General features: G+C 39.4%; 1 protein-coding gene across 5 annotated transcripts in view; it reads left to right on the forward strand.

Moving 5' to 3' along the window:
• Window positions 1–10,965, forward strand: part of LOC124797966 (TBC1 domain family member 31) — a 308,974-nt gene extending 298,009 nt beyond the window's left edge. For all 5 annotated transcript variants that reach the window (XM_047261131.1, XM_047261132.1, XM_047261129.1 and 2 more), the window contains one exon: window positions 10,487–10,965. In XM_047261131.1, the coding sequence (XP_047117087.1) occupies window positions 10,487–10,509 (23 nt within the window). In that variant the 3' untranslated portion in view covers window positions 10,510–10,965. The remainder of the gene's footprint in view (window positions 1–10,486) is intronic.
• The last annotated feature ends 1,110 nt before the right edge of the window (window positions 10,966–12,075 follow it).

Here is a 12,075-nt window from a genome sequence, read left to right on the forward strand (position 1 = left end):
TACTGGTTGTGTCTACATCCTCTGACGATTTGGATCCAGTTTCCTAACAGAGATGCCACATTCAACTTGTCCCATGCAAATATCTTTTTTGGTTCTTTAATTGCTGATTTATTTTTGAAAGTAGCTCTGTGTGTAATTTTAACAATGTACTTAATTAAACTTTTTGAAAAGGAAGGAGGAGTCAGGTATTTTATTGGGGGGGGGGGGCGGGGGACAGAGAGAGAGAGAGAGAGAGATATGAAAGCTAAGAGACTCACTTGCTTTATGATTATGAAATTTCTTAATGCTGTGAGAGAGGAACTCATTGAAGGAAATGGAACTTAGCAAAAAAAAAAGTCCACAAAAATTATATTTTGAGAACAAGAGTTGTAGTATATTCTGTGTTAAGGAATCTTTTCCACAGACTAGTGAATGAAGTCCCTAGTTGAGCTGTATAATGCCGGAGGCAGAATTTTACTTAGCAACTGAAACAGCTGTTTATGATTTCTGACAACAAGTAAATCAAGTCCACACTGTGTGCCTTGTTGCAAAGTTCTGTAGTTCCATTACACCGAATAATCATTATTGTGGACAGAAACAACTGCTCAGAAGAAAATGAAGGTAAAGTAACGTAATTCAAAACATACTATGGACATAGATCATGTTTTTTTCACTTACCCCATTTGTTTGACAACATAACCTATCTTGAAACTGCTAATGCAATATAAACCACAAATTTGACTCAGATTTTACTTTTGGTTTTTATAGTAGCTAGTTTTATAATATTATTTGTCATAAGGCTGAGATAGAGAATTATAGAGAACAGTCAGTCACCATTAAAGCAGAGAGGAGAACTGGGAGACTAACAAAAAGAAAACTCTCTGAAATCCAGAATGAGATTTTCACTCTGCAGCGGAGTGTGAACTGATATGAAACTTCCTGGCAGATTAAAACTGTGTGCCCGACCGAGACTCGAACTCGGGACCTTTGCCTTTCGCGGGCAAGTGCTCTACCATCTGAGCTACCGAAGCACGACTCACGCCCGGTCCAGTCCTCACAGCTTTACTTCTGCCAGTATCTAGAGCACTTGCCCACGAAAGGCAAAGGTCCCGAGATCGAGTCTCGGTCGGGCACACAGTTTTAATCTGCCAGGAAGTTTCAACTCTCTGAAATATTGGACAAGTGTATATAACAAGAACAGGACAATTGGTTAAAGGAAAGGTTTTTACCAACAGAATCTACCCATGTCAATTAAAATGCTCTGCAAGAATAACAAAAGGGCAGTCTACAAATCTGTTTGATACTTTTTGGAACCTAGGTGACTACTCACAACACAATATTTATCTTTGGGGAACAGTGCAGTCATTCAGTATGCAAAGGAGATGGCTGCAAAATGGTTTTGGAAATCAGATATCAGTGTCATTTCAGTATTTCCTCCAGGTGGAAAACCAAAGTGTCCAGAGTTGTACATTTGAGATGTCCAGTGGACGACTGTACCGTTACATGTCATAGCTAGAGGTTTTTGCTGTTGATGACTCTTGTGGCGAGAAGAACCCAGGCAATAAAACTGATGACACAGATGTTATGGAACATATCAAATCATTTCCACCCTATCAGAGTCATTACACAAGAAACAAAAATCCCAAAAGAAAATTGATGTTATCAGATACCATACACAGTATAAAATTAACAGCAGAATGAATTATGCCTGCTGGATTCACTAAAATGCCCAAAAGCTCCTCTCCGAAACTGTCACTCCAAGTTTCAGTTGTCGCCTAGCCATTGGTGGGCTTTTTACTGTAAGTTAAGGAATCCAGTTTATTTTGACTCGACTGTGCTTGATTTTGTTAGTTGCACGTGCTACCATAATATGCTTTATAGGTTGTAGAGTTCCATTTGAAGGCTCCATTGGTCTTTGTCATCATAGTTTGTATCCTGACAACAGATTACGCTTCGGGTCAGAAGATGACTCCTTTTTTCATTCTAACTAGTAGCCTGTTTTGCAAAAAGAACATTTGAATTACAATATAGCTGTTGGTTTCAATTTCCATTATTCAAGAACTTCGTGTCTGGCTACTGTCCTACCATCCTCAATTGATTACCAGACTTTTCCATCTGGATTCATTTCCCAGGCTGAGCAGTCTATGCAACGAAGCTGCTAAAATGAATGCTCAGATACCCAACCGATCACTGTGCATCCAGCTAGCTGTGTTACATCATGACACTCTCCATTACTGCATGAATCACATCACAAGTTTGATCTGCCAGGCTGCTGATGCATCCATTTCTGTTCGACCATAAGCAACTTGTACGTGAGTGAAATAATGCAATCAGTGATGTGCTGACAGTGTTTCATAGGCTCAAGTGCAAACCATTAACAGAGACTATCTCAGCATTTTGGGCTGAAAGGAGGTCTTGGCAGGAGTTTCTGAACTCGATTAAGCAAACGACGAGCTCCTTAGAAGTACTGGGAGCCAACAGGTACTTTGCTAACATACATTCCAGATCACGAGTATCAGCTGTATGTACTCAATGTAGGCTATGCACAAGTAAAACATATGTTGCCTGGTAACAACAGAACCTTATAGTAGAGTGACAACTGAAGATCACATGGGTCCAGTATTTTATTATCACATAGATCATGGAGAAGCCATAGCTGGAATTTCAGTTCAGATGATAAAAGAATAGTGCAAAGAAGCTGCTAAAATAGGTGCTCAGATAGCTAGAGTCCACTCTTGATACAGCTTATGGGTCTGATTGGGTCCAGTACTGTATATTGTGACAACTTGATAATTAGTCAAAAAAAAAAAAAATACTTCTCACACTTTTTAATCCAATTTGGGATACAGGACAGTTTTCACGTTATTGGTAAAACAGAATCTTCATCCCTCCCATGGATCCTGGGAAAGATTGCACATGCCCAAATAGTTCTCTCAGTGCTGCCCTTCTGATATGTGTTGGATGATCCTAGAGCTCATTGTGAATTAAGAGCTAATCTGGGTTTTAAAAACAGAAAAGCTCATTAGTCGCAACTAATGTTGATTTATCAGATATCATTCAACAATTGACGCTACTAGAGGAGGCTGTATAACAGGCCTCCCTGAGCAGGCAACTTCTAGTAGTATTTGGTTCAACTTTGAAAAAACTATGCAGTAGAGGATTAACACTGCACAATAACTCCAAAAATGAGAATTCCATAGTCAGATTCCAATACTAATGTAGACCTTGTCTATACCATATTTCATATACCACATGACTCTTCTCCATGAGCAAGAAAATTGTGTCCCTAAGGGCTTGGTTTTAAGTGTTGCATTATTTGCAGCAGTGGTCAGTGTGATAATTTCCGCTTTGAGGGGTCCCATAAATTGCTCATTTTTCATGAGTGACTTCATTATTTTATGTTAGACCTCTGGCCTTGTAATTACCACCTACCAGTTGAAACTGACTAGAGGTTGGAGAAGGTTGCTCATACTAGTGGTTTTTATCTTTGTAGAAAAGCAGTAACCTTGATTTGAGCAATTCTCATAATTACTTTAATCTACCTGAACTATGAATGAACATCGCTGTTCTTAATTTTAAAAATTCAGAGAGATACCTATGCCTCACATTATGTAATATATTAACAAGCTTGTCGTACCTAAGCAAACTAAAAGCGCAAAGTGCTTAAAAGTATTAAACATTTTTAAGTGCCTTAAACACAAGTTGTACAGCATGGAAAGAGCCTGTCCACTCAAATCACACCATTACTTTAGGGCTTCTGAATAGCTTATTGGTGCACGGTTTATCATTTAGTAAGGTATTCATATTATGTTACTCAACATGAGGGTATTAGGTTGATGACAGATATATTTAACACCATCCTCCTAATTGTTATAACTCTCACTTTAGGGCCAACAATATTTATTCAACACAAATAAACTTCTACAACAACAGATTAAAATTGTCTATTAGTCCACGAAACCAAAACATAATAGTTCTTGATGGAAGTTAATATATGTCATAGTTCAAGATGAGAGACTGATAAAAGTCCAAGCACTTCAAATTCACTATGCATTCATATTGTAGATAAGATATTAAGCAAAGTCCCATTAAGCTCGGCAGTGACAGAAACCACACGTCATAAGTTGAAGCACTACAAGTCTAAATCAGTCCAGGTAAATAGCAGCTGTTGTAGTTCTCGTGTAGAAGCAAATTTGAGTAATAGCAACTTGAGAAAATAATGGCACCAGGTGACCTTATATTTGCCCACAATATAAATTCATGTGATCGGCCTTTGATAGCTGCAGTTGCAGACACCATTAACTATTGATATGTTCGCATCTTCCAGTCGCATGTCCAGCAGGGTTACTAAATTAATAATGATCTTCTGTGCTGAGGTTGACATCTATATCTACACCTTGGCACTGGTTGGTGGAAGCTCCTCATAGAATGGGGAGAGAGAGGGGGCAATATATATAGTCTGTTGGCTGACTAACACAGTGTACCAGCATTACCACCACTGCTCATTCTGCAGTGGATTTCATCTTCATATAAATGGGCAATGAAGCTATTTGGAATTCACAGAAGAAAGTGCTAAGTAGTAATCAGTGTGGAATAAACTGCTTTTCTAAACAGCGTTGGGAGCCATTCTTCATCTCCTTTCGCCATCCTTGTTTATCGAAGAGGTGCTGAGTAAGTTTAAAGTAATTGCGGTACAGGACAAATGCACACCAGAGTATATTTTTATGTCAGTGTTTTATTATATTCTAGCTTATAGCCACAACTATGCTTTTGTTTATATTGATAGTTTTAAACAGGAGGACATTATCAAGTGTAAGGTATTGTGTGCTGTGTTGTGGAAACAACACAATTTATGTGTAGATCGTCCATGAATCCAAGATACTGAGTGACTAGTTCAAAATCAGAAACATGTCCAGTCCAAAAGCTAAATATCCAGAGTAACATGAAAACTAGAGGGAGTGTGTCCACTGATAAACCAAGTACATTATGAAGTCTGTCGTTATAAGGATGGCCAGTAGTTCAAGAGTTGGAATATAGTACATACAAAGCTCATATTGTCGTGGTGCTTCATTTCTTTTTACCCCTGGAGAAACCACAGTGTCATGCCACATAATGTGATGTAACATCCATGAGAATGTGTGCGTTTTTTGCTTGTTGCACTAATCTTCAAAGCTTCCAGCTTGGTGCACATCCTTGATATAAGTAGGCAGATGACCCCTTCCTCACTGGTGTCCATTTCGCTGTCAGTTACAGCAGTTTTCATTCAGTCTGTTCTCAAGGTTCGCTTACCAAATGAATTCATAGTTCAACATTGAGATACTGAGGGCACTAGAGCAGATGAGACTTATTTCAAACTTGAAATTTCTTATTTCCTCCAATTTCTTACATGCCCTTCAGCCTGTACAGTGCTTGTACACAGCGTTAGCATTGAATAGCATCTCACAAGTCTTCTTGTACACTGTTCATGTCCTAGGATGTGTTAAAGTATATATAACACCACAAGAGAAATATTCCAGACAGATTTTCAACTGTGAAGCACGACAGAAGTTCAGTGATGGTTTTGGGCAGCCATATCATAACATAAGTAGGTTTTACGGCGACAATGAAAGGCAGACACTCTCGATTTTGAATCATTCAGAACAAAATATTTTAAAATAGGGACAGCAGCATACTGAAGAAACTACAGTAAAGAAAAGAGACATGCTGTATGACTTTCATGTCTTACCCACGAAGAAATAACCTTTTTTCCCCATCAAGACACATACTGTAGCATCTGAGACGTCCAGTTAGTATATTTGACAATATTATGAAAAGGATAGTTGCTACTCACCATATAGCAGAGATGCCGAGTCACAGATAGGCACAGCAAAAAGACTGTCAAATAAAGCTGTGAGTCAAACAGGTCTTCATCAGAATAGGTCACACACACACACACACACACACACACACACACACACACACACACACAGAGAGAGAGAGAGAGAGAGAGAGAGAGAGAGAGAGAGAGACAAATGCAACTCACGTGCACATGAGCGCAGTCTCTGGCTGCCAAGGCCTTCTGTAGTGCCAGTCTGCAACTCAGCATCTCCGCTATATGGGTAGCAACTATCCTTTTCATAATATTGTCATTTTTCCACCCTGGATTTTCCATTCTTTCAGTTGCATATTTCTCATTGGAGTAATTCATTTGCAGAGAAGCTACAAATTCAGAAACTTGCAAGTGTCAGAATACTATTTACAACCACTGTACGTATTCTTCTTCTTGATCTGAGCTTTGACTTGACTCTGGCAAATTTGTAATTCCCCCCCCCCCCCCCCCCCCCCCAGACTGATGACATTGTGCAAGTATGAGGAAAGAGTAATCTTGCTTTATAATTTTATAATCAAAGTGCAGTCTTGATCATGTACTTTTATTGTTATGAACAATTTTTGGCCAAATTACGCTGTGTTAGATTGAAATAAAGAGTATGATTCCAGCCACTGAACACTGGCATCAACTCTTGTGCATTCTCTAAATATTTATACTCTTTGTCATTTTAAATAAATTTTAGAGAATTATCAGTCTAATTTCATCTATGTCGTAGGTGAAATCAATGAAGGGTAATGTTGAAGAATCAGTTGCCATGGATTGTTGCTTAAAGATAGGCAACCTGTTGCCTTTGAAACAAGATCAGTGCATGTTTAAAAATCTTGTGATTGTGTTCTTATTAACAGACCTGTAGAATTTGCAGAGATTATTGTTACTATCACTTGCATAAAGCAGAAGAAATGAGTTCCACAAAACAAATTTGAAGATGTAAAAATGTATTCTTGTAATATTTCTGTTGTCTTTTCAAGTCATCAGGTTCTTTTCCAAATGTGAATCTAATTTGTCCATTTTGTGATATCAATCTATGGAAAATCTGGGATGGAATAACAAATGTGAAACATGTGAATTAAAATCTAGCAGGGACTGTTAGTAGTACAGCTGCTGTGTTTCATATAACTGGCAAGCACTTCTAAAAGCAATCACATGATGAACTGTCATTAGTTTTACTATTCAATGATATGTTGTTATATTCTTTGTCAATTCTAAACATACTCTTCATCAGTATTCAATTTTGAACGCACTATGCAAGCAACAGTACATGACTCAAGACCTGGATTTTATTACATAGAATATGCAGCCAGTCAAGAATATATCTGTTTGTTAAAAGTGCAATTAAAACTTCACAGGAAGGCTAGACATGGAAGAGGGGATGGCTCTTTTAGCATGAAGTGTGCATATGTGATTCTTCAATTTTTTTAAAGACTCCTGTTAAGTTTCCCAAGTGTACTTGAGAGTGTCAGTTTTAGTTAAAGTATGACAAATGGGATAACTCATGATTTTTTGTTAAGAGATTAAAATGCACCGATTGAGAATATGAGATTGAATTTTTTGTATACAATGGTTTGCCTATTTTCATTAAGATATCAGCTGGCCCATACTCAGGTTGTAGTCTACATAACATTGTGGTTAAAATTAAAGGTTTCATCACTTATTTCTGAAATGCTGCTTTTGGGTATTACATTTTCACAAATATTACATCTACATACATATTCCACAAGCCACCATACAGTGCATGGCAAATGGTACCCTGTACCAATACTTGTCACTTACTTTCCTGTTCCACTCGCAAATAAAGCAAGGGAAAAATTACTATCTGTATGTCTCTGCATGAGCTCTAATTTCTCATCTCTTCGCTTCGTGGTCCTTATGCCCAGTGTGTGTTGGTGGCAGTAGAATCATTCGGCAGTCAGCTTCAGATGCTGGTTCTCTAAATTTTCTCAAGTGTTTGTCGAAGAGAGTGTGACCTTCCCTCCAGGGATTCCCATCTGAGTTCCCGAAGCATCTCCGTAATACGTATGTGTTGTTTGAACCTTCCAGCAGCTCAACTCTGAATTTCTTCAATGTCTTCCTTCAATCCAATCTGGTACGGATCCCAAACACTCAAGAATAGGTTGCAATAGCATTCCATATGCAGTCTCCTTTACAGGTGAACCATTCTTTTTTAAAATTCTCCCAATAAACCAAAGTCGACCATTCACCTTCCGTACCACAGTGCTCTCACATGCTCATTCCACCTCATATCGCTTTGAAGTGTTACACCCAGATATTTAAACAACTTCACTGTGTCACACAGGACACTAGTAATACCGTATTTGAGCATTACAAGTTTGAAGTTTGTTCTTCCTACTCATCTGGATTAACTTACATTTTTCCACATTGAGGGCTAGTTACCATTCATCACACCAACTGGAAATTTTGTCTAAGTCGTCTTGTATTTTCCTACAGTCACTCAACTTTGACACACTATAGCATCATCAACAAACAACCTCAGACTGCTGCCTATCCTGTCCGCCAAATCATTTATGTATGAATTAATAGAGGGAAACATTCCACATGGGAAAAATATATCTAAAAACAAAGATGATGTGACTTACCAAATGAAAGCGCTGGCACGTCGATAGACACACAAACAAACACAAACATACACACAAAATTCAAGCTTTCGCAACAAACTGTTGCCTCATCAGGAAAGAGGGAAGGAGAGGGAAAGACGAAAGCTAAGTGGGTTTTAAGGGAGAGGGTAAGGAGTCATTCCAATCCTGGGAGCGGAAAGACTTACCTTAGGGGGAAAAAAGGACGGGTATACACTCGCGCACACACACACATATCCATCCACACATATACTGACACAAGCAGACATATTTAAAGACAAAGAGCTTGTGCAGAGATGTCAGTCGAGGCGGAAGTGCAGAGGCAAAGATGATGTTGAATGACAGGTGAGGTGTGAGTGGCGGCAACTTGAAATTAGCGGAGATTGAGGCCTGGTGGGTGACGGGAAGAGAGGATATATTGAAGAGCAAGTTCCCATCTCCGGAGTTCAGATAGGTTGGTGTTGGTGGGAAGTACCCAGATAACCCGGACGGTGTAACACTGTGCATGCCTTGGTGCACGGCCAGCACATCTTGGCACAGTGTTACACCGTCTGGGTTATCTGGATACTTCCCACCAACACCAACCTATCCGAACTCCAGAGATGGAAACTTGCTCTTCAATATATCCTCTCTTCCCGTTACCCACCAGGCCTCAATCTCCGCTAATTTCAAGTTGCCGCCACTCACACCTCACCTGTCATTCAACATCATCTTTGCCTCTGCACTTCCGCCTCGACTGACATCTCTGCCCAAACTCCTTGTCTTTAAATATGTCTGCTTGTATCTGTATATGTGTGGATGGATATGTGTGTGTGTGTGCGCGAGTGTATACCCGTCCTTTTTTCCCCCTAAGGTAAGTCTTTCCGCTCCCGGGATTGGAATGACTCCTTACCCTCTCCCTTAAAACACACTTCCTTTGTCTTTCCCTCTCCTTCCCTCTTTCCTGATGAGGCAACAGTTTGTTGCGAAAGCTTGAATTTTGTGTGTATGTTTGTGTTTGTTTGTGTGTCTATCGACGTGCCAGCGCTTTCGTTTGGTAAGTCACATCATCTTTGTTTTTAGATATATAATCATTTATGTATATAGAGAACAACAGCACTCCCGTCACCCTTTTGTGGGGCACTCCTGATGATACTCTTGTCTCTGCTGAACACTCCCTGTCAAGGACAACATACTGGGTCCTATTGCTTAAGAAGTCTTCCAGCCACTTACATATCTGTGAACATATCCCACATGATTGTACCTTCATTTAACAGCCTGCAATGGGGCACCACGTCAAATGCTTTCCGAAAATCTAGAAATATGGAATCTGCCTGTTGCCCTTCACCCATAGCTCTCAGTATATCATGTGAGAAAAGGGAAAGCTGAGTTTTGCACGATCAAAGCTTTCTAAAACCATGCTGATTCGTGTACATAAGATTCTCAGTCTCTAGAAAGTTTATTATATATTCAAACAGAATATGTATGTAGATGTAGGAGGGAATTCATTATTTGCTCTTAACAGCACTCATACTGGAATGAACAAGCTTTAACGGGAAAACAAGAACTCGGCAAATTAATCTAGGTGGAATTACAGATACACAAAGAGAGAGACTTACAGAGCAGTATTGGATGATGAAAAATAACTCAAAATCAGATTTAAGCTATTCTGAAGCCCCTAACTCACGGTATTCTGAAGTGCCTTTATTATCTTCTCTCTTTTGTTGTTTTGTCCAGATGACTGCAACACACTGTTGTAAAGTTAAATTATTATACTCTACTAAAACAAATTACATGTTTATTTCCTGCTGTCCATATCTTTTCTCTTCAAGATAGATTCTAAGTAAATTTGTGCTCATTCACTGAAATCTGTATTTTATAAGCATATCATTGTCCCATGTATTATATTAATAATGACACCTTCCCTTTTACAAATTTCCAATGCAAATTATTTTTTATCTTCTTTACAGATTTTCTTGTTACAATGTGTCCTGCTTGTGCTTAATCATCTTCAGCTATTTTTTTTTTTTTTTTAATTTGAATAAAGATATTTTCGTGTAATTTTCAGGGACTGATTCCAGAGATAGCTGATATTGTGCCAGATGAAACAGATTTGTTCATGAGCAAGAAGATAAACATTTCCTGAAGAAACCACCTGTAAAACAAGTGAAGTAACAAATTTTTAATAGAGTGGTTTCACTAGTGATACAACCAGTAGTTACATAGTGAAGTGCAGAGCAGTTGTTTCACCTTTTTTAGTAAGTTGCAAAATGTGTGTGTGTGTGTGTGTGTGTGTGTGTGTGTGTGAGAGAGAGAGAGAGAGAGAGAGAGAGAGAGAGAGAGAGAGAGAGAGGAAGAAGAGAGCGAGATATGGTAATTTCTTCATTGTACCGTATAATTACAGGCATTTTTGTTGAGCATAAATTAATGAAAAGCCCATGCTTGACACACACAAAATGGAAAGAACTGTGTAAGTGCAATATATAATTTTTAAAATAAACTGTATTGTTGAAATAGTAAGTAAATATTATATTAGGCATCACACCATCACATGTTCACTTCAAAGAATGCCTCATATCCACTTAAAATCCAAAGCCATTCATGTGGCTCAGATTCATTAATGACAGCTTCATCTTTTGGAGTTATGAAGAAGATACGGAACCTTCATTCCTTCAAAATATTAACACTATCTCCCCCATCCATTTGACCCACAAGGAGTCTGCCAATTGCTCCACACTGATGCCCAGTCCAGTTATTGCACGCACGGAGGTTGACCCCTCACACACCCATGGTCGATTGGTAGATTGCCTCAGGACATAGCAAGCTGTGAAAGACTTCCCAGAGAGCCAAAGGTAAGACTCCCCAGTTAGTCTGACGAAGAGGTCCCAGGTGCTATTTGTGGCTGATAATATCCTTCAGCCCGGTGCAGTTGCTTGACCTGTTTCAGAGGAAACCTCTCAGCCTGCAAGATATGGGCAGTCACAGAAGACGAGATTATTGGTAGCTAGGAGCTCCAGTGTTAGGCACATTATGGGGTCCCTTAGAGACCAGGCTGCCAAGGAGGGAAAGAAAGCCAGTGTGCATACTGAGTGGAGTCATTCCAAATGTGGAATGGGTCCTTCCAGTTGCCATGAAGAGCACAGGATGCAGTCAACTGCAGATTGTGGCTCATGTTGGTACAAATTGTGTGTGTCTCTAGAGATTGGAAGAGATTCTCACTGGTTTTAAGTGGCTGTCAGAAGTGGTAAAGGCTGACAGTCTTGCTAGCAAGATGCAAGCAGAGCTCACCATTTGCAGCATAGTCAATGAGTGGAGTGTCTGAATCAGAGGCTAAGACAGTTCTGCAACCATGTAGGCTGCAGATTCCTTGGCTTGCGCCATATGGTGCTGGCATTCCGGGTTCCACTAAGTAGTTGTTATAGAGCCTCAGGAAAGCACAAGAAGGGTTTCAGTCTTAAAGGGTGCAGGTCAAATACAGGAAGAACGTAGATCTGGGAACCATTGATATAACAGTTGCAAAGTTCGTAGCTGTGATTGGAAAGTACCAGAGTCCCAAGTGCTAATAGAAAGCACCGATGCTCATATTGTTATAGCTGGAGATAATTTTAACTGACATTTTGCGAAGGACCTAACGGTGTTCCGAAAGGATAGGCTAAA

This window comes from Schistocerca piceifrons, chromosome 5 (genome assembly GCF_021461385.2).
Source record: "Schistocerca piceifrons isolate TAMUIC-IGC-003096 chromosome 5, iqSchPice1.1, whole genome shotgun sequence".
Classification (NCBI taxonomy): Eukaryota; Metazoa; Arthropoda; class Insecta; order Orthoptera; family Acrididae; genus Schistocerca; species Schistocerca piceifrons.